Raw genomic sequence first — 23,747 nt, 5'->3', positions numbered from 1 at the left:
ATTTATAGTGCTTGTAAAATCTGAAATGCTGAAATAAAATCTGGACTTTTTAGCATTTGGAGGTACAATGAGGAGCAAACTGATAGCTTACTCCCTTGAGGACCCTTTTTCTGCATAAGGCCAGAAAGTAAATGTTTTAGGCTTTATGTGGCCTGTTTTAAAATCTGCCACAATGATGTAAAAGCAGCTACAAATGACATAGAAACAGGTGAGTATTACTTCTTTTAGGGCCAGTTTATACGTGGCCACATGGCAAGCTCAGCCAGGGCCCCCAGAAGGTGTGTTGGCATTCCTTTTCTGATGAGGATAACACTTTGAGCTGCAAAAATGATATAATTGGGGCACATTTCTAAAATTATGGCTAATTAAAAGTTTAGAATTAATCATCACATTATCTAATTTTATGGTTCATAAAAAGTAAAAGTCCTTTTCATCTTGTACGTTCATGCTAATAAAAGCCTTCAGTTGGCAACATAGATACTCGGGGTTTCTGATTTAAATTGTCATTTTTATTCACTTAGTATGTTTGTCTCTATTTTCTTCAAATAGAATGGATCATTCAAAAACTAGTAATAATAACTGTTTTAAGAATAGGATGTTTAAGAAATAAAATCCAGGGATATTTTCTACATCTTTTAATCTAGCACTGTGTTTCTTAATATATGATCCTGGGGACTGGGGCTGTAGCTCAGTGGTAAAGCACTTGCCTCACAAATGTGAGGCACTGGGTTTGATCCTCAGCACCACATAATAGTAAATAAAGATATTGTGTGTCCATCTATAACTAAAAAATATTTTAAAAAATATGATCCTGGGACCTGCAGCATCAACATCACCTGAGAACTTGGAAGAATATTAAATTCTTGGCCTCCCCAAGCCTACTGACTCTTGGGTCCTGCAATCTGTATTTCAACAACCCTTTCGCATGATGGTAATATACACTTAATGTTGGAGAACCACTGGTCCGGTATATACCAGGTTCTTACTACATTCTTTTTAAAATATCTTCGTATTGTTCCTCAGAAATATCTTTCAAATTTGACTTTTCTAAATCTCTCTCATTGCCCTTACACAAACTACAAGTGAGTTTGTTTGGGTTTTGGGGGATCAAACTCAGCCATGTTCTGTCACTGAGCTACATCCTCACTCCTTTTTATTTTGATACATGATCTCACTAAGTTACCCAAGTTGGCCTACAACTTGTAATCCTTCTGCCTCCACCTCCTGAAGAGCTGGGAGTACAGATGTGCACCACGTCACCCTGCTTCAAGTTTCTTTTTTTTTTAATTCTTATTTAGTAATACATGACAGTAGAATGTATTTTGGCAAATTATACATACATAGAGTACAACGTTTTCTATTTAGGATCCCACTCTTAAGGTTGTACATGGTGCACATTTACCCTGTCATGTATTCAAATACAAGGCTAGGAAATTATGCCTGATTAATTCTACTGTCTTTCCTCTTCCCCTCCCACTTCCTGTTCCTTCATTTCCTTTTATCTAATTCAATGGGTTTCTATTATTCCCCTCCCCAACTTCCCTTGTTTTGGGTTAACATCCACAAATCAGAGAAAACATTCAGCCTTTGCTTTTGGGGGGTATTGGCTTATTTCACTTAGAATGATATTTTCCAGGTCATCCATATACTGGCAAATGCCATTATTTCATTCTTCTTTATGACTGAGTAATATTCCGTTGTGTATATATAACACATTTTCTTTATCTATTCATCTGTTTCCATAGCTTGGCTATTGTGAATTGACCTGCTATAAACACTGATGTGGCTGCATCACTATAGTATGCTAATTTTAAGTCATTTGGGTATATAACAAGGAGTAGGATAACCGGGTCAAATGGTGGTTCCATTCTAAGTTTTCTACGTAATCTCCATACTGCTTTCCATAGTGGTGGTATAGATTTTCTCCCATTCTGTAGGATCTCTGTTCACATTCTTGATTGTTTTCTTTTCTGTGAAGAAGCTTTTCAGTTTGATACCATCCCATTTATTGATTATTGATTTTACTTCTTATGCTTTAGGAGTCTTATTGAAGAAGTTGGTTCCTAAGCCAACATGTTAGAGGGCCTATTTTTTCTTTTAGTAAGTGCAGGGTCTACTGTCTAATGCCAAGGTCCTTGCTTCAAGTTTCTTAATTGATCTTCCCCACCACCGTGTTAGACATACACTCATTCATTCAATAAAAATATATGGAGTGCATAATATGTACCAGGCACTATGTCAGATACTGAGTGTAAGTCAGGGAATAGGAGAAACAAGATCCAAAACAAATGGAATCTTACCCTGTTTGGAGGAGCCCATCAAAACATAATTATCCAAATTATTTAATATATTAAAAGAAAGAGGTTTGTTTGGATTCCTTCAGGGAAATAAAATAGGTAGAGAAGAGAGGAGAACCCAGAACTGATACCTGACAGTCCTGGGATACATTGAGAGGCTGGATAGAGGGAAAGGAGCCATCTATCACAATCTCTGACTTCAGCTGCTGTGAGCAGACCGGACTCAGTGGAGCACCTTGGGAAAGAGGGTAGACCCATTACAACCCAGGAGAACCAAGTGTGATGGCTTATTTAGACCTTCATCCACAGTTGATCGATCTAATTACCTTCTGCATTGGACTCTGCTCCAGCCACATGAATTCTTGTTATCTGGACATGCCCTTTATCTTCAGATAGCTGATTTTTTTAAAAAAATTTACTTCTAAGAAGCCTCTTCAACATCTCCTTTTCCTGTCTGGTCATTGTCACCACTGTACACCCACAGGCAGTAGTACACTCTAATGTGGTAGCACTTATTACAAATTAACTTCTTTTAGTTGTTTATCACCTGTATCAGGCTATTAAGAGTCAGTGCCCTGACATTCATCTTTATACTTAGTACTTACAAACTTGCTAGAGGTGCTCAAAAATGTCTATGGAATGAGTATCATATTTGGTTTTGTGTTACTATAACAGAATATCCAAAGCTGGGAAAATTGAAAAGAAAAGAGATTTATTTGTCTCACAATTCTGATGGCTAGAAAGTCTAAATAAATAGCCTTGTGTGTTTAGAGAGAGTTCATGGCTATTTCACAACATGGAAGAGAATCAGAAAGGGAAACAACCATGTGCAGGAGAGGTCAAGCACTGGGGCATCCTCACTTTTTACCAACCCCATCTTTCAATAATTAATCCAGTCATGCAAGGCAAGCATCACCCCCTTCATCAGGTGAGCACAACTTGATTACCTCCCTCTAGGTTCCACCACATACAGGTCCCACACCTTTCTATAGGTTGCATTCAGGACCAAGCTTACAGCACAGGAACAAACCACATCCAGACCAGAGCAGAGGAATTGAAATAGTTCCTCATACATGATGTCAAAACAGTTTTAGATGTGTTCCTCCAATCTATAGATTTTTCTCCCAATAAAGGATTCAGGAAATAAAATGTATCAGCTATGGAATAAAACCGTATTAGGAAGTATGGATCTTATAGAACCATGAAATTCATACTAACAGTAACGGTAGCAGTTACAAACAATGTTTTGTATTGAGCACTTACTACATGCTAGGCACTACTCTGTGTGTGTCACTCATAAACTAATCCACCAATTACAACCTCTAAATTTCTATTTAATCCTGTTCAAAGAAAGTACTCGTCCTTTCTTCAGTTTTAATTTACAGTCTTTTTGATGGTAAAGATCTTCTGATACCTAAATTTCCTAGTTTTCTGAGATGCCACGTACTTTGTTCTCCACTAAGTACCAAGTGTGTAATGATATTTGTTACATATGCAGAATCTCGGTCATTTTAAGAATTGCTAAGTTCAGCTGTAAACTCTCTAAATTATTTTCCTGAACTGTACCTTAAGAAACATAGAGATAGTTCAAGAAAAGTAGAAAGCAAGTAAAGATTGTGCTACCACTCTCTTTCCATGGCATATCAAGATGGTTTTCAGTTAGTATTATTTTTGTGGTTGCTCTTCAACAGCTATTTATGCATTAGGCCACATGCATGTGCAGAGTCCAAGAGACACGGATGGAGATCCCCTACCTCACTCTCACCTGCCCTCTCCCCAAATGGCCAAGAAGTAGAAATGAAAGAGGAATGGGTCAGCTTAATTAGACTGACAATGTTGTTGACTTTTACTAAGCAAGTACTGTCCACACCAACTGAAAGCTGTGTTGTCTTAAGTAATTTTCAAAAAGCAAATATTTTTCTTGAAATATCACTCTCTAGGCTGTCTAATTGGACCGAAAAGCCTGACCATACAAAGATTGACCTCTAATCCTTTTCCAGGTTCCGTCTTCTAAATATTTAAGTACACATGTACTTCATAGCTCCCATCCTGAGAGGGCACCCTCACAGTTCCAGCTGAGGTCCCAGAGACCACTGTCCCTCTCTAAATGTTCTTTTTGGATCTTTTGAAATAAATGATTTAAAAAAAAATAATAATTGTCAGGGAGAAGACAGAAAAAGAAAGCCAGGTAGCTTTTTATGGCTTATTCTTTGTACATTTGATGCCACATTTTTATTGTTGTTACAATAGGAATTCTCAATTTGGATGAGAAAGGATGAGATGAGGGAAAACTGAACCCCTTCCTGATAAGGGCTATCTCAGTCTTTCATAATCATAAGACAGTGGGAGCCAAGGTGGATACCAACACATCCTGTCACAGAATAAGAGACAGAAAGTAATAGCAACAGTAACACTTTACTTGCCAGAGAGCATTTACCCTCTGTTAAGGCGCTTTACAGAAAATCACTTTCTGGTCTCTTGAGTTTATCTCCTCCTCCTCCTCCTCCTCCTCCTCCTCCTCCTCCTCCTCCTCCTCCTCCTCCTCCTCCTCCTCTTCTTCTTCTTCTTCTAAAGAAGTTGTAATTGGGGTAAAAATGGGAGTTCATAACCCAATTGATTCTAATCTATGAAATATGATTTGTCATGAGCTTTGTAATGTTGTGAACATCCAATAAAAAAAAAATTAAAAAAAAATAAAGAAAGAAGTTCTCTTTGCAGGTAAAGACAAGATTAAAGTGACTGAGAAAGAATTGAAGAAACTCCTTTTCATTAAATGGTGCATTTTGGAAACCATTCGGTTAAGAGCCCCTGGTATTATTACTAGAAAAGTAATGAAGCCAATTAAAATTTTGGTAAGCTTTGGGTTTTTTGTTTTAAAATGATCAACCTTCTAGGAAAAAAGTACCTATTTGCTTATATATTTTATTTTTAATTGATATATTTTGATTAATTTTAACTTATTTTTAAAGGATGAATTAAATTTGAATATATATGTGATATATTTATCATATAGAACATGTTTTGTAATTTGTATATATGTGGAATGCCTAAATCAAGCTAATTAATGTATATATTGTCTCACATACTTATTATTTTCAACATGTCTTTATTAGCAATTTTCAAGAATGTAATACATTGTTATTAACTATAGTCAACATATTACACTATAAATATCTTGAACTCATTTTTACTATATAACTGAAATTTTGTATCAATTGACTAACATTTCTCCAGGTCCATCTCAGTCCTCAGCCCCTGGTAACTCTCATTCTTTCCTCTCTTCTGGTTCCAACGTCTTTAGATTCTACTTTATAAGTGTCACTGTGTGTGGTTTTTGTCTGTCTGTTTCTGTGTATTTCACTTGACATAATGTCATCCAGGCTCATTTGTGTTGCTGCAAATGACAGGATTTCCTTCTTTTAAAAGGCTGAATAGTATTTCTTGGTGTGTATGTGTGAATCTTTCTTTATCTGTTTATCTGCTGATGGACACAGGTTGATTCCATATCATGATACTATAAAGAATGCTGAAGTAAACATAGGAGTGCAGATATCTCTTTAGTGTACAGATTTCATATTCTTTGAAAATATGCTAAGTACTGAGGCAGCTGGATTATATGGTAGTTTTAAGTTTTTAAGAAATCTCCATACTGTTTTTCCATTATGGCTGTACGAATTTACATTACAAACCAGCAACAGTTTGCAAGGCTTCTCTTTACTCCACATCTTCACTAACACTTATCTTTTTGATAATAGAAATTCTGACAGGTATGAAGTGTTGTTATGGCTTTGATTTGCATTTTCCTGATTATTAGTGATGTTGAGTATTTTTTGTATACCTGTTGGTCACTAGTATGACTTCTTTTGAGACATGTCAATTTATATCCTTTGACTTTTTTTAATCAGTTTTTTTCCTTTCTATTGAGTGCTTAATATATTTGTGATATTAACTCTTCTCAGATAGTATGAAGTGAAAATATTTTATCTCATTCTATAGTATCTCTTTACTTGGTAAAGATTGTTTCCTTGGCTGTGCAGAAGCTTTTCAATTTAATGTAATTTTATTTGTCAGTTTTAGCTTTTGTTGCCCATGCTTTGGGGTTCATATGCAAAAAAAATATCAGGGAGATTTCCCCCTATGTTGTGTTTTACTGGCTTTACAATTTTAGGTCTTAAGTTCAATCCATTTTGAGTTGATTTTTGCATATTTTTGAGATAAGGATCTGATATGTTTCTTCTGCATACAGGTAGCCAGTTTCCCCAGCACCATTTATTAAAGAGACTATCCTTTCTCCATTGTGTATTCTTGGCACCTCTATCAAAATCAGTTGACTTTAAATACATGTTTTTATTTCTGGGCCCTGTATTCTATTCCATTGGTCTATGTGTCTCTTCCATTAGTCTCTGTGTCTGTTCTATTGGTCTATGTGTCTGTTTTTCTGCCAGTACCATGATTTAAAAAAATTAGTTTTATTTTTAGTTGTTGATAGATCTTTATTTTATTTATTTATATGCAGTGCTAAGAATCAAACCCAGTGCCTCACACATGGCAGGCAAGTGCACTACTGTTGAGCCCTAGCCTCAGCCCCAACCATGAGGTTTTGATCATGGTTGTATGGTTGTATCACTTTGTAGTGTTTTTTGAAGTCACATAGCACGATGCCTCCAGCTTTGCTTGTTTTGATCAAGATAGATTTGGCTGTTTAGGGTCTTTTGTGATTCCATGTGAGTTTTAGGATTATTTTTTCTGTTTCTGTGGAAAATGTCATTGGAATTTTGATAGCACACATTATTGTACAAGTCCTGAAATTCTAGTAAGCACTAAGTGACCCTGGAACAGGTTACTAATGTAAGTTGTAAGGCACCATTTCATTAATGTAGAATATAACCTTGTGCTCATCTTTCTGACCATGTGATCCTATGTTAGAATCAGTGTCATCCTGTTCAAATCAAGCAGGTGAATTAAATGGTCTCTTCTCTGCCAATTCAACCAATTAGTTCCCAAACCACAATGGGTTGAGGAGTTCAGAATGGGAAAAAAATTATTTTGGATAACTAGAAGACGATTTCAGGCCACAGATTGCAGATGTGGTAAAAGATAGCAGGAAAGTCATGAATAATCTCAATTGATACCAGAAGTCAGCAGCTGGGTGAGGAAGAGAGGGGCTTTCTATGAAAAGCAGGGGAATATTCTCATGTGCACCATGAAAAGGTATGTGTACATTGGCAAACTTTCCATTACGTATTTGTGAATCAATCAGGCAGAATGAGTTTATTTTAGAGTGATTTGATTTATGGCCTGCATTTTCTCAAGCGATCACATTTACTCAGTCTTTCACCCTTGTTTACTTTTGTTAATACATAGCTTATGAGTGCTTGAATTCAAACCAAGGGAATTTTGGAGTAGAACACAAAAGAGATAAAAATTCAAATTTTATAATAGTTAATGAGTTTTTCTTCCAAAGGAGACAAAGTTTGTTTAACTGGTCTCACATAAATAATAGACTATTGTTTTAGCAGGACAGTTCCCTGTTTTTCATTAATCAAATTATTAATTGATTCAAGTTGTGACTATGCATGAGAATATTCTTTGAGAGGAAATATTCTGCTTGGTTTCAGTTAAGTAGAGAAACATGTTAATCCCTGAATGGCACTACAACTTTATTGAACTTTTATTAAGACACATTTGTATTTTGATTAGTAAATAATTAGCAATTACAACCTAGTTATTCATCTGTCAGTAGGTATTCTTAATTGTTGCTTTAAGCATATAGATCCTGTGGGTGTTTTTTAAAAAAAATATTTATAACTTAAACATATCATTCACTTTGCAACTTTTATTTAATGGTATTTTTTTAAGTTTGGTTTTCAGTTGTATATTAATTATAGAAATTACATTTGATTTTTGTGTGTTGACACTGTATTTGCAATTTATTGACTGTTTATTGACTCTAGGAGTATTTTTATAGATTATAGGAATTTTTTAATGTGGACAGTATTTTTGTTTCTTTCTCTGTTATCTGTGTGCCTTTTATTTCCTTTTCTTGCTTTATTACACTGGCACTAACCTCCAGCACTATGTTGACCTAGTGGAAACATCAGATATTACTTTGTTCCTGTGTTCCTGATCTAGAGTGAAAAGCATTTATTTATTTATTTATGCAGGGGATCAAACCCAGGGCCTTGTGCATGCAAGACAAGGACTCTACCAACTGAGCTATATCCCTGGCCTGAAAATGTTTTTTCTTTTACCATTAATATAAAGTTGTGCTTAGGGTTTTTTTTTTTTATAGATGTTCTTCATCAAATTGAAGAAACTTTGCTTTTCTCTATTTTTCTGATAACTTTCATCATGGATTGAATTTTTTTTAAAAGAGAGAGAGAGAGAATTTTTTAATATTTATTTTTTAGTTTTCGGTAGACCCAACATCTTTATTTTATTCTTATGTGGTGCTGAGGATTGAATCCAGTGCCCCGCGCATGCCAGGAGAGTGTGTTACTGCTTGAGCCACATCCCCAGCCCCATGGATTGAATTTTGTCCAGTACTTTTCTGCATCGATCGATTGTTGTATTTTCTTGTTATCCTATTGATATAGTGGATTAAACTTGCTGATATTTGAATGTCGGACCAACCTTTCATACCTGGAGTAAATTTCACTTGAGCATGGTATATAATTCCTTTTCTGCATTGTTGGATTTATTTTGTTAATATTTGGCTAAGGATTTCTGGTCAAATTTTGTGAGAGAGATTGATCTATAATTTGTTCTCCTCATTTTACTGGCTCATCTGTTTTCTCTCATGACAGTCTCTTTAAACATATTTTATGTTATTACTGCTCCCTTTTCATAAATTCTCAGATTCCCTTCCTTCTTTCCTTCCTTCCTTTCTTCCTTCCTCCCTCTCTCCCTTTCTCTTTCTTTCACCTTCACCTTTGTAGGACTACTCCTTTCTCTTCAGGACTCCACTTTGCTTACACCCACTTATACCCACTTAGCTCTTGATACCCTTTCTTAAGTTACAAGAGGGAGTCTTCCCTTCTCTTCCCTCTTCAAGCAAGGTCTGCCTCCAGATTAGCAGATGAAACTCATTTGGCCTCACAGCATCCAGGTGAGGTGGGCTGGCCAGGTTCAATTCTGTCAGTCTGCGCCATGCAGTTATTGCAACACAGAGTGATGTTAACTTCCCTTTACTGGGGATCTACATTCTGGTCCTGCCAATGTTCTGTCTTCCTCTCGATCTTTCTCTTCATTTGTTATGTAAACAAAGATTGAGATTTGTTAGCCTTTTCAGAGGATTTCTATGATGCAAAAAGCTAACATATTCTTTTCTGCTATTCATCATCATCATCTCATCATCGTACTGGAAGATTCTTTCTTGTGTCCTCCCTCTTGCTAATGTTAATTTTGTTCCTGGAGGCCTGTTTGAAGTCTCCTTTATTCCCTTTACTCTGTAGCCAGATTTGTGGGTGGCAGCAGTGAGCAGTCTCCAAGTGATAATCACCACAGTGGGGACCATGGGGTGAGGTGGGGAGGCACAGAATTTTTCCTGAGCTGCCCCCAGTTCCTCCCCCACATACACATTAGGTACCTCTAGAACTGATTTAGAAGTAATTGTGACCCCTCTAGCCTTAATGCCAGCAGAAGTAAAATGAACATTGAGGATTGGAATCTCAGAGTTCTCCTTTTCTTTTTAAAATGGTTAGAAGACCCCAGCTAAAGCCTCGCTCTTTCCAGATTGGGAGCTGATTCTCCCCAGCTCTCCTCTTACTTGCCAAATCTCAACATATTCAACTCCTATAGGAGTTGACAGGGGTTCTGGAAACTCTCGGCTACAATTAAAAGACCTATTTTAAATTGTGAGGTATATCATTTGTATACACAAAGTATTTTTCAGATATTGTGAGAATATTTCAAAGTCATGCAGAGTTAAACAGACATGCTTAGGATGACTGAGCATTACCTCATAAAATACTTCATTACAGTAAAGTTGATCGCCTTATAGTGATCACACAACTTCTGAGATCTTGTCTTGTGGTTCCCGCAAATGGTGAGGAAAGGGAGATTCTATGAAATAGCTTTAGTTCTGGGTGTATAATCTATAGATCAGGAAAACTTATTAGCACATGAATTGGAAAGGATGACATCCACTCTTCTGCTTCAGAAAACCCTTGTTTATTCCCAGTCCCATGGGTACTGCAACCCCAAATATAAACCCCACCAAATAAATGCACAACACTTGACTTTTCCAGTGTTTTCCTAACCAGTTGTCCTTAACTTCTTCCTGCCCCAATAACTGCTGTTGAATCGAAATAATAATAATTAAAAAATAAAATAATCCACTGACCCCTGCCCTGACACTATCTTCAGTATTCTCAGGGACAGGACACAACTGCTTCTGTCCTCAGTGCTACAGTGGCCATGGTCCCTGTCTTAAGAGTTAGATTTTTTTTGTTCCACAACCTAGAGATTCATTGTGGTTTCCATGAAGAACATTGGCTGTAAACCCCAACATCAAACATCAAAAGATGCTTTGGAATGGATTAATACTCATTTCTAAAATTCTGACACTTACCTAATATTTTCCTCTATGTAATCAAATATATGTATGTATAACTAATAATCAAAATTAGAAGTCAGTCATTGCCAAGTTCTATAGTAGAAGGGAATTGTCCAGAAAAGATAGATTTTCTCACCATCAATTATGAAATGTTTGTTGTTGTTACAATATAGTTGTAGCATTATTTTTAAAGACCCAAATGCTCCTCAAAGGAAATTTTAAAAAATGATTTGGAACCCATTTTTTTTTTAATCATAGAATTTTACTGTTCCTTCTGGTGACCTGTTGATGTTGTCTCCATTTTGGCTACACAGAAACCCAAAGTATTTTCCTGAACCTGAACTGTTCAAACCTGTAAGTTCTCTTTCAATACACATTACTCTTTGATTTAAAAAAAATTGGGGGGGGGGAGTTTGAATTCATAAACTAAAATTATATTTTTACACAGCTATATGTCTCTAGTAACTATAAACATAAACAAAGTTGGCTTCAAAGTACAATTTGCAAAGTAGACAGTGTAGCACTTACAAATCAGATAGGAAAGCTTTAGGAAGAAGCATCCCAAACTTTAAAATATATATTTTTTTTAAATCTGAAAACAGGAGGCATGTTAAAGTAAATACCCCCGGTTCTAATCGAAGAATTGTTTCATACTTTTCGGGCAATTGCTTGCGTTATTGGTTTCCAAGTAATAAACAAAATAAAAAGCAAATTAAAACAGTGATCTGCTATTTCTTATAACTAGAGAGTTAGAGGGCTGAACAGAATCTTAGGCCATTCAGTTCATTCTCTGCCTTTAGGTAAAACTGTCAAAACTAGCCTCCAGATGTATTCATTCTGTGTCCTCAGCTTTCTCTAATAGGCAGGGCTGTTGGTGTCTTATTACTAAATTTATTACAAAGACCAATTTTATGATGGAGCCTAAGACCTTATTATAAATACACTTCTCCTTAGGTTCATTCTGTGGTTGATTTATGTTATCATTTATATTTACCACTTAACAGAATTCTTTTTCAACCTTTTTATTTATAAGTTCCTGTTCCAAAACCACAATCGTGTCTGATATTAATAACAGGTTGGAAAAAATTACCAACAACCCTGCAACTTTATATGCAAGGATTAGCTGTACAAGGTCATTTTTAGCCTAGAGACATAAAGTTAAGCTTATTTATATAAGGCTGATTTGGAAAAAAAAAATGTTTTCTTCCCACAGGAACGCTGGAAAAAGGCAAATTTAGAGAAGCATGCTTTCTTGGACTGCTTCATGGCATTTGGAGGCGGGAAGTTCCAGTGTCCTGGAAGGTCAGTGAGACAGCTGGGCCACATTTATCTAGAAAGTCAGCAGAAAGATGGCGGCCCACAGGGGGATGCTTTGGCTTAACCTCTCCACTACAGGGAAATCCAGGAGAGGACAGTTTGTTTGGTTGGTCAGTGGTGTTTTGAGATATCTTTGTAGGAATGTGTTGGCTTCTGTTGGGAGACCTCCTGAGAACACATATTTCACTTGCAGATGCCAGAGAGAAGCAGGACTTCTCTGGATCAAATGCTTGGTTTTCACAGAAGGAGAATAATGAAGTGGTTTGAGTGCTATGTTTTTAAAAAAAGAAAACAGAGTAATATTTCTTCAACTACAATGTCATTGTGGATGTTTGCTGGGATTATTGAACATCCTTACCTGGAGCACAGCAGCAGTTAGTTGTTTTTTCTTTACAGAGTTAGTTTCCTTCTGCAAAACCTTTCCCTGGGTATCTTCCATAGTTAAATGAATCTGCTACCCAGGATTCATCTTTAGTGTGATGCCCTGTTCTAGTACAAGTATGCATCATTTACTGAAATTTATACTATTTATCCAAACAGAAAAAATTTTTAAACTTATCTCCCCTACGCCAGACCCTCTGCTAAGTATGGGAAATAGCACAGTCCCTGACTTCATAGAATTCAGTCTACACCAAATAAGTCTCATTTCTTCCTTGAGGAAGATTCCATAGGTAAACACTGATATCTCGGTGTAACAAAATCTCACTCAGTGGGTGTACAAATCTTTTAAAAAATTTTACACCTAAAAAATTATAGTTTCTTGATTTAAAAAGTCAGTCGTTGTTTGAATAGTAATTCTAGTTCATAATTATTACTTATTCTATAAGCATCCATTCTATCGCTTCTTTTTATGTAGAGTGTCAAATTACTTTTAGTAATTTATATCTTTTCCAAATGGTTTAATTAGTCTTAGCCAACCTCGAAAACTCAAACCTTCATTTTAGAAATTATTCTAGAAACCTAAGCATCAGCAAATTGATGCCTGGTGTTTTCCTGGACATAATTATTTATCCTGGGCTAGACTGATGAACTAAACAGACCAATAAGACTGAAAGGAGAGACTTTTCTTCCATAATTAGAAGAGAAGCCTCCTTTGTTCTCTCCCATTAGATGTGAGTAGATTCACTGTGTCTCCCATTGTTACTAGCAATAAATTCAAAAGGGACAGCCTTGTAATAGGGTGGAATCTATGAATGGCAAAGCAGAGATATGGGAAGGTCCCGTGAGTCCACGTGACAGCACTGTGTTATTTAAATCATCCATTTTGAAGAGCTCATCTACTTCCCATGATTTTATACAATATATGTCCTTATTTGTTTAAAGCAGTTTAGTTGAGGGTTTCATTGTTTCAAATGGGAAACAAGATGACAGATCCACCAAAAAAACTCCACAGGTTTAATATCAGAAGTGATTGTTCACCATTTTAGAGGCAATGAAATAGGTAGTGTGGACCTATGGTCAAAAATTGCCTGATGACTGTTGTTTTTAACAGGGCCTGCTGTCCTCTTCCATGATAGCTTCTGAGGCTAAAAGACATTTGCTTGTGTTTTCATGTAATGGGTACAATAAAGGATACCATGACATTTGTAGCTCCACCAATAGCATCTTTTTTATAGAGATGCTCTGTGTTTTGAGGATGTCCTAAGCCTTTTTCTGTGTGCAAGGTGCTGCAGGAACCTTGGGCATGAGTAAGACAAGTTCTCAACTCTCATGAAGTGTCCACACAGTGGGGTGGAGGGGGACATAAAGTTCATAACTAACTACAGGGATTGCAGGATAAGAGATGCCCAAGTACCTCTGTGAAGACTCAAGAGAGAATGTAGATCTGGTCAGAGTGATTAGAGAAGATTTTGTGGGGAAAGTGGCTTTTGAAGGGCTACTTTTAGGTTGAGGAAACAGAATGAGCAAAGGGTCATTAAGAACAGAGGTGGATGGTTTAAGAGTTTATGGTTTAAACTCTTATTGAAGCCAAATTATAGATAGTGATGATAAGGAAGACTGAAAAAGTACATTGGCTCAATTGGGAAGGCAACTTAATACCTGCTTTAGGAGTTTGTATGAAGCTCACAAGGTACTAATAAAGCATTAAATGGATTTAGGTAGAATGGATTGGTGTGGGATATAACTTTAGTTATATGGTTATGTTAATATTCCATACAAGAGATATGGAATGGTGGAATTCACCAGATTTGGAAAATGATTAGAAACCATAATCCATTGAGAGTTGGAGGTAGACTTTGGCTTTGAATCTAAATGGCTGGAAGAGATGGTGGACATAGAAAAATCAAGAATAGGAGAGAGTTGGGTGCCCGATTTAAAAGTTTACCTTTGTATACTCGAGTGACCTGATGTATGGCAAAATATTAATCATATAGCTAACATCTACAGGTTAAATGCAAAAGTTGAATATATCTGATCTTTTTAAAAAAAAAAAACCTACCAAATCCAGTTTTCAATTAAGTTTCTGCTTCAAAATGTTCTTAATTTTTCTGTTACCTAGTTCAAATAACCAACTCATGAAGCATTTTGTTTTAAAGAGAGATAAAATAAAAATTGTTCGGGAAAGAGAATGACTTCATTTGGACAATGTATACCCAGACTGATCTTTCCACTAGAAATTTAATTCCACAAATCCTTAGTATAAACATCAGAAAATTGCACCCATTACTAATTGTTGTACTAGGAGCCAACTTATTTTCTCATGCACCAAAAACTCAGTGAATCAGAGAGCATTGCCTGTAACGCAGCTGACAATCTGAGTTCATCGTGAAACACATACTCTTATGGCCTTGCAGCTGTCACTTCTTGGAGCTCAGTTCACTGAAGTGATATGAGAGTCCCTCTCGAAAGTAAACACAGAAGACATTGGTAATTTACCTAAATAATACTTGGTGCGGCCATCAGTTGCCAACCAAAAACCAGAATAAAAGAACTGTTAGTCCCTCTTGATACTAATGGGAGTTCAGGAAAGAGGTTTGCAGGAGGAGTCCCTTGCTGGATATTTCCCTGCAGCATAGGAAGGAAACCTATCACAGGGCTTCTATTGCTAGAGAATTCTGGTATTTTGTAGAAAAACAAACAGGAGAAAGCAGGGTAAACTATTAGACTTCACCAAATATAGAACAGGGCAAAATGAAAGGACTCATGATAGTGGGAAGTCTCACCTTAAATGATGAGATTTAAAAGGAGAAATATAAGACGAGGGGATTTTCAGAGCTGAGGAAAACTCCTTTGAGCGATCATCTGAGAGTGGATGATCTTGACACAAAGTGATGTGTTTACTATACCCCCAACCAGCATGTACCCTAAAGCCAATGAGCTGAGTTTACCTTGGTTCTCACCACTGCTAGAGGAGGCCTGCTTGGCTGTACCACTGTGTGGACTGATAGGGATGGAATAAAACAACAATCCTGGTCTTTGGCAAGATTAACCATTTTACAGAGAAAGCCATGCTCAGATTAGAAGAAGGTGTAATAAAATAAGTATGCAAATATTGGGAAGTGGAGTATTTGGTAAAGCATGGATTCCTAGGGAATGTAAACTGACTCTAGTTCATGTTGGGGGCAGGGCAGGGAAGTTCTTCATGTATCTTAGGGCAATGCTAAGCTACAGAGTCATAGATTTGGGTCATTGATAAAAAATCACACAGCTATTGAAAAATTAATCAAAAGCATAGTTATAGCTAAGATTATCTTTTTTTTATTTTAATTTTATTGTTGGTTGTTCAAAACATTACATAGTTCTTAATATACCATATTTCACAGATTGATTCAAGTGGGTTATGAACTCCCATTTTTACCCCGTATACAGATTGCTGTGTCACATCAGTTGCATTTCCATTGATTTACAAATTGCCTTTCTAGTGACTGATGTATTGGAAAGGAGGAGTAGGAGAAAAATTATATAAGTGGAATGGGATAGACAGTAAGATTATCTTAATAGTACTATTCAATTGAACAAACGTCTTTTAAACACATAGTATTAATATGATTATTCTTTCATGCAATAATTGTTTATTGAGTATATGCTTTGTGTCAAAGCAGGATTCTTGGAGCTACCTTTAGAAAACAAACCAGATAAAGCGTCTCCCATGAAGGGGCTTATATTGTAACTCATGTCACTTTGTTTAAAATTGAGGGGGGATTCATCAGGCACAGTGGCACATTCCTATCTAAGCTACTCAGGAGGCTGAGACAGAAGGATCACAAGTTTGAAGACAACCTGGGCAACTTAGCAAGACCCTGTCTCAAAAAATAAAATTAAAAGGTCTGGGGGTATATAGTTCAGTGATAGAGCACTTAATTAGTCTGTGTGAGGCCTTGGGTTCCATCTCCAGTACTGCAAATAAACACACAAACAACAACATTGGGGAGATTCAAAGACACAAAACATCCTGAATACCTTATATTGTGTTTGGGGAAACAAGACAGCAACACAAAGAGCAAGCCTCCCCTTAACTTCATAAGATGGCATATAAGATGTGCCAGATGACTCCTCTGTATAACTGTCATAGCAGTTTAGTAGAAGGGGGATTAGAAAAAGCTAAGCACCAAAGAAACAAATAACCCAATTAATAAATGGGTCAAAGACCTCTACAGACACTTTTCATAAGAGGAAATATAATAAATAAACAAATGTATGAAAAAATGTTCATCATCTCTAGCAATTAGAGAAATGCAAATCAAAACTACTCTAAGATATCATCTCACTCCAGTCAGAATGGCAGCTATTATGAAGACAAACAACAATAAGTGTTGGGGAGGATGTGGAGGAAAAGGCACACTCATACATTGCTGGTAGGACTGCAAATTGGTGCAGCCAACATGGAAAGCAGTATGGAGATTCCTTGGAAAACTTGGAATGGAACCACCATTTGACTCAGCTATCCCTCTCCTTGGTCTATACCCAAAGGACTTAAAACAGCATGCTACAGGGACACAGCCACATCAATGTTTATAGCAGCCCAATTCACAATAGCTAAACCATGGAACCAAACTAGATGCCCTTCAGTAGATGAATGGATAAAAAAATGTGGCATATATATATATATATATATATATATATATATATATATATATATATATACAATGGAATATTACTCAGCAAGAAAGGAGAATAAAATCATGGCATTTGCAGGTAATTGGATGGAGTTGGAGAAGATAATGCTAAGTGAAATTAGCCAATCCCCAAAATACAAATGCCGAATATTTTCTCTGATATAAGGTGACTGACTCATAGTGGGGTAGGGAGGGGGAGCATGGGAGGAATAGACAAACTCTAGATAGGGCAGAGAGGTAGGAGGGGAAGAGAGGGCGAATGGGGTTAGCTATGATAGTGGAATGTGATGGACATCATTATCCAAAGCACATGTATGAAGACATGAATTGGTGTGAACATACTTTATATACTAACAGATATAAAAAATTGTGTTCTATATTTGTAATAAGAATTGTAATGCATTCTACTGTCATGTATTTAAAAAATAAAAGCAATTTTAAAAAAAGAAAAGACTTTTGGATTAGAAGGGAATAATTAGTAAATAACACGGAAGAAAGCGCATCTTCCTAAGTAGAGTCAAACTGAGGAAATAAATAAATAAATAACTGCACATAGGAATGTCATATATGTGCATGTAAACATGAAGGCAACTATATGATTTAGGATTCATGGAGCTCTGGGCACATCTAATTCTATATACTTATGTTTAGAATAATGTAATTTCTCCAGGCATGGTGGTGCATACCTGTAATCCCAGCAACTGAGGGGGCTGTAGTAGGAGAATTACAGGTTCAAAGCCAGGCTCAGCAACTTAGCAAGGCCCTAAGCAACTTAGTGAGACCCTGTCTCAAAATAAAACAGTAAAAGTGATGGGGATGTGGCTCAGTGGTAAAGCTCCCTGTGTTCAATCCCTGGTACCAAAAACCAACAGAAAGCATAATTTTAATGGTGGTTCCTTATTCAGTAAATTTTGTATTAGAGAAGTGCACAATTTTGTATTTGAAAAGTGTTATAAGTAGCTTTCTCCCTTTTATACTTAAAAATAAAAATAGATAATAGCTTTTGAGAAGTGAGCAAATTGAAACCACCACAGGTTTAATGACAAATTGAAAATTCATTTTATTCTGAGGAATGTGTTATATAAACAAATGTATCCCCTCAACTCCAGTTGTTAAATATAATTAAATGTTCACATTTACTTGTATAACCTAATGGTTTTACTAAGTGTGCACATGTCCTTGAGGGTGAATAAAAAGGGTTTAGGAACGAGGTTGGAATGAAGGGTGAATGTGGTTAATTCTAGTACTGAGCCAGGCTGTTAGGAGCCATTATAAATTTTTAGCCATGTCTTTTTCCTCTTACTGCTTTGCTAAGGAGCAGTGACTCACTCCAAGGAACACAGAAACCATCGGCAAAATTGCAGTCATTATTTTCCTGGCCATTTCGTTCTGACACTTCATTAGGAGGCAAAGATTTAAGGCTGTCAAGAACAGAAGCAATCCGCGAGTGATTTTTAATACTTAGGCACAAGTGCTTCGGAAACAACACATCTTTTCCGAGCAAGAATTTCAGAAAGGAGCCCTTTTCTGTTTAACTTACAAAGTATATCTTCAGCCCCTTCAGATTGGGTACCCTGTCCCTGCCCCCATGGATCTTCTTACCTCATCAGACCAAGTGACTCTTCTCTAATGAGTTAGGTATCTCTGCTGTTCAGAAAAAGGGCTCCATTCCTCAGAAAAGAAGACTGAAATTTAAAACGTACTATATCACAATATCACCTGTAGGTTATCATCTCCCCATCACCTAATGCCTTCTTCTCTTTTCATCTGGAGAACCATGAGATTGTAGGGTGCTGATTCTACCCTCCACTCTATCATAGGGGACCTCTGTTCTCGAAGCCAGTCAGCACATTCCAACCCTACTCCCTTTTGCCCTTCCCAGAGTGATTGGTTTAGTTGGGAATTGGCAGATGTTTTAAACAGGACAATTAATTACGAGGGTTTCTGTTGAGGCTTCTGGATCAAAAATAGTCACTTCCTCTGGGATGTGAAGAAGGAGGCATTTGGATCCAGAAACTGTTGACAGCTATTTTGAGACTATAAGAGCAGATACTGTTAGGATGAAGTTGGCAGAGCAAAGCAACAGGAAAACTGGCTTCATGGTAATATCCCTGAGCTGTTGGAGATATCTCTGTCGAAGACCAGCACCTGCTCTAGGTTTTTTTTTTTTTTTTTAGTTACATAGAGAAATACATTCTGTTCAATATGGAAACTGGTCTGTTGTGCATTTTATGTCATTTACATAAGTAATACAGTTACCTTAAGAGTAAGTTTTCTTTCAAGGATTATTGAACTCCATGAACATATTCTAACCACATCAGTTAATTGTTTTTTTAAATAATTTGTGCTTTATAAAGAGGCTGAGTTTCATTTGCCATGGGGGTATCACAAAACAAAATTGATCACACTTGTGCCTCCAACTCTGGCACCTCCACCAACAGAAAAGTGCGTATGCCCCAAAGCCTAGTGTCACCATGGCCAGCAGCATTCCCACATGCCAGGATCAGTTCCACAAGGAAGTGCTTTGTCTAGGACTCCACTCCCCATCTCAGAAGCCAAGGGAAACCGGAGGAACACAGTAGCCTTTGCCACTAAGGGCCCCTAAGGCCACCATTACCACTATCACAGACACTCACAGCCCAACCTGCCAAACACCCTCTCAGTCTTGGCCGATGTGGACCTTAGCTGAGAGAGCTAAGGCTCAGGCTTTTCCCACTGAAGCCAGTCAGTAAATCTGGGAGAGAGAGGTCACTGCTCCCTGAAACGTGCAGGCATCATCAACAAGGCTACACAAAACTCGAAAAAGCAAGGAAACGCAACACCATCAGAGAAACACACATTTATGGAAGTTAGCACCCTCTTTAGCAACCTGCTCATCTAAGAAGAAATCACGGGGGAAAATGAGAAAAATAGAGAAAAATGAAAATACAGTGTACCAAAACTTATGGGATGTGGTGTAAGCAGTGCTAAAGGGAAAATTTGTAGCTATAAATGCTTATGTCAAAACCTAAGAAAGATCTCAAATCCACAATCTAAGCAAACAACTTAAGGGGTTATAAAAAGAACACACTAAATCCAAAACTAGGAGAAGGGAGGAAATACAAAGATCAGACCAGAGATGAATGAAATACAGAAAGGAAAATGGTAGAGAAAATCAATGAAACCAAATGTTGGTTCTTTGAAAAAATTTTTTAAAAACTGATAAAATTTTAGCTAGATAGTCTAAAAGAAAAAGAGAGAAAACTTAAGTTACAAAACTGGAAATAGGACATTACTACTGATTCTATAGAAACAAAAAGGATTATCAGAGTGCTGTGACCAATCAAATGCCAGCAAATTAGCAAGACTTTCAATAAATTGAGTAACCTCAGTGAAACCAAAAAAATCCTAGAAATACAACTATTAAGGCCAAATTATGAGAAAGAGAAATTCATAATAGACCTATTCAGCTAGAGATGAATCAGGATTCAGAAATCTTCCAGCCAAGAAAAGCACTAAACTGATAGCTTCACAGTGAATTCTAGCAAATATTGAAAGAATAACTAATACCAGTCCTTCTCAAGCTTTTCTTTTTAAAAAAATGAAGAGAACATTCCTTAATTCATTCCATGAAGTCAGCCGTTACCCAACACCAAAGCTAGACGAAAACACTACATTAAAGGAAAACTATAGAACAAATCTCCTATGAACATTGCTGCAAAAATCCTCAACAGAATACTAGAAAGCCAAACTCAGCAGCATATTAGAAAGAGGTACCATGACCAAGTGGGATTTATTTCTGCAGGTAGGATGTTTCAACATATGAAAATTAATCAACATAGTACACCACATTAGCAGAATTAGCAGGGGAAAAAATCTCATATGCTCATCATAATAGATGCAGAAAACACACTTGACAAATGTCAAGATCTTTCATGGTAAAAACACTCACCAGTGTAGGAACAGAAGAAAACTGCCACAATCTATGGTACTGGCATAAAGACCGCCATAGAGACCAATGGAATCGAGATCCCAGAATGAAGTGACAAGAATGCTAAATCGTCAATGGAAATCTTTTCAACAATGGTTCCAGGAAAACTAAATATCCATAAGCAAGGCATTGGGTAGTAGGTTAGACCCTCACCCAGCATCATGTACAAAAATTCACTTGGCCCTTTTTCCTGAATAAGGAGATTTAAAAAGAGGTGCCCAAATTTCTAGCAAATACTCAGACATATGAGAGTTTCCCTTCTAGGAGGAGTAGCTGTAGGACCATCATTGGCACCAGCCTTTCTATAGTCTGCAAAACTCCCCTCCTGGAAGCCAGTTCTGATCTTCTCAATGAAACAGAAAATAGTATTTTAAGTCAAGAAGAGTCAAGGTTCTCCAATCCATTCCTCTGTGCTTAACCATCTGCTTTCTCCTTTTCTGCCTATAAATAATTCCTATTCTATTTTCATGTTTCATTCTTTTTCTCCTCTTCCAAAATATGCCATTCTTCTCCTCACATCTTATTTTCTTTATTTAACATAAAGCATCTTCCTGATGCTCCACCTAATGGTGCCCTTACCATTATCCCCAGTCAACAATGGGCCATCCCAGCCATAATGTTTTATGTATGATTGGGATGATCTTTGTAATTTGGATACTATGCATTAAAATTAAGAGGTTTAATTATTACACCTATTAACATACATTTTATTTTCTTTCTCTTTGTCAATTTTCTCCAGATCAGCAGTTCTCAAAATGTGGTCTTCAGACCACCACTAGTATCATTACCTGAAAAGTTGTAAAAAAAAAATGCAAATTCTTGTGCCCTGTCCTAACCTGCTGAATCAGAAACTTTGGGGTGAGGTTCAGAGATCTGTGTATGAACAACACCTCCAAGGGGAGTCTGATATGTGCTGAAGTTTGAGGATCATGGATCTGAATGACTTTGTTTCTTGCCACCAAATTGAGTTTGTCTTCCTAAGAGTTCTTGTGAGACAAGGTTGTGGCAAAGTCCTTTCCCTTCCCCTTGAATAGCTATGCGTCAGTGCCTGGTGCCTGTGAAATTCTGTGCTGCTTTCTCCGGGTTCCAGCTCGAGGTCATTCTATTTTCACAAGCTGCATCTGGTGGCAACTAGGAATGCACTTCAGAGCTCCTCTCCTGGTAACAGTAAGTTTTCCAGCTTATGCTGGACTTGCTGCAATGACTTCTAGAAGGAAAAGAGATTTTCTTTTTTTAAAGTGAGAGAGGAACAGTCTCAAAATCAAAGCATCTGAAGTAAAAATCATTAATGCTCCCCCATGCCAGCACTGCCTCTCTTGATTTCTTTTGGATGTATCATCACTGCACTAGACACCTGGGTTTGGGCATAATCCTTTAGTCCTTCTTTCGGGCCTTCTATGTCTATTCTGTCCTCTAAAGCCAGGTCTTTATCACCTCAGCATCCACTGATTGCTGTTGTCCAAGTCCTCTCCTGATTCTGTCTCATTTTAAGTCTATCTTTACTTATTACATGCAGTTGCTTTTCCTGAAATAATGATCTCTGATTGTCACTCTCTTATTAGGACTCTGGCACCACTGCCTGGCAGGCAGACTCCTCAACCCAGAACTCGCTGTCCACAATACAGCACCATCTGTGCCTTCTAAACTTCAGGGAGAGCAGTTCCCCAGAGAGGTCACTTGCTGTTCCCCAACTTCAGAGCATCCATTCCTCCCCTGGCTGTGACATTTGCTGGCTCTGAAACGCCCTCTTTCAACATGTCCACTTATTTAAGCCTGTCCTTCCAGAAGGTCTAGCTCAGGTTTCACCTCCAGGTACCTGGTTCTTGGCACTCTCTCCAGATTCCCAATTTCTATAGTTATTTTGTTTCCACCTACACCTTTTCCCACTGCCTTAGGCTGTTACCTTATATTGTCACCTGTCTCATCTCTCCCTGTTGGTTCCCAGCAGTGTGTTTTTGCAGGATTTTTTTTTTTTTTTGTTCCCCATTCCTGTGTAGCATTCTGTGAACAAATATTTACAAACGGGGAAAATACGCAAGTACTAACTATTTGAGGAATTTTCAACATGTTTATATCTTAATGAGTTTTATTTGTAGATGTGTAATATTGTTCCTGTAGATGTAAAAAATAAACCCATTATAAATAACATGCCTCATTATTTTCATTGTTTTAGCATTAGGAGTATTAAGAAAACATTCCTAACATGAACATAGTTCAGCTCATTTCTGAAAATGATCTTTAAAAATACAGATTTATGAATCCCTTTTCTTTGACTTAAAAATCTTTTAAAAGTTTTTTTTAAAAGTTTTTTAAAGCTTTTTAAAGTTTCTGGTATTTTAGACATTGAAAAAAGTTTAATAATATAGGAAAGACTTAAAAACACAAAGCATTTTAATTTTTGCCATTGCCAGCAAAATAACTTCAGTGGATAATTGAGTTAATTCTACCAAAATATCAAGATACCTGAATTTGGAGAAAATAAGATTTTCAATATAGATTTTTATCGCATTATTAATTTATCTTTTCCTTTCATTGAGATCTCAAAACAT

The 23,747-nt window shown here is 36.9% G+C and overlaps 1 protein-coding gene across 3 annotated transcripts in view; it reads left to right on the top strand.

Annotated features, from left to right (window-relative positions):
* Positions 1–23,747, top strand: part of CYP39A1 (cytochrome P450 family 39 subfamily A member 1) — a 125,810-nt gene that overhangs the window by 89,866 nt on the left and 12,197 nt on the right. For all 3 annotated transcript variants that reach the window (XM_081295609.1, XM_081295608.1, XM_081295610.1), the window contains 3 exons: positions 5,016–5,149; positions 11,113–11,208; positions 12,068–12,156. In XM_081295609.1, coding sequence (XP_081151735.1) covers positions 5,016–5,149; positions 11,113–11,208; positions 12,068–12,156 — 319 coding nt within the window. The remainder of the gene's footprint in view (positions 1–5,015; positions 5,150–11,112; positions 11,209–12,067; positions 12,157–23,747) is intronic.

This window comes from Spermophilus citellus (genome assembly GCF_964194105.1).
Source record: "Spermophilus citellus genome assembly, chromosome: 5".
Lineage (NCBI taxonomy): Eukaryota > Metazoa > Chordata > Mammalia > Rodentia > Sciuridae > Spermophilus > Spermophilus citellus.
The sequence above is the reverse complement of the archived record's forward strand: the minus strand, read 5'-3'. Positions and strand labels throughout refer to the sequence as shown.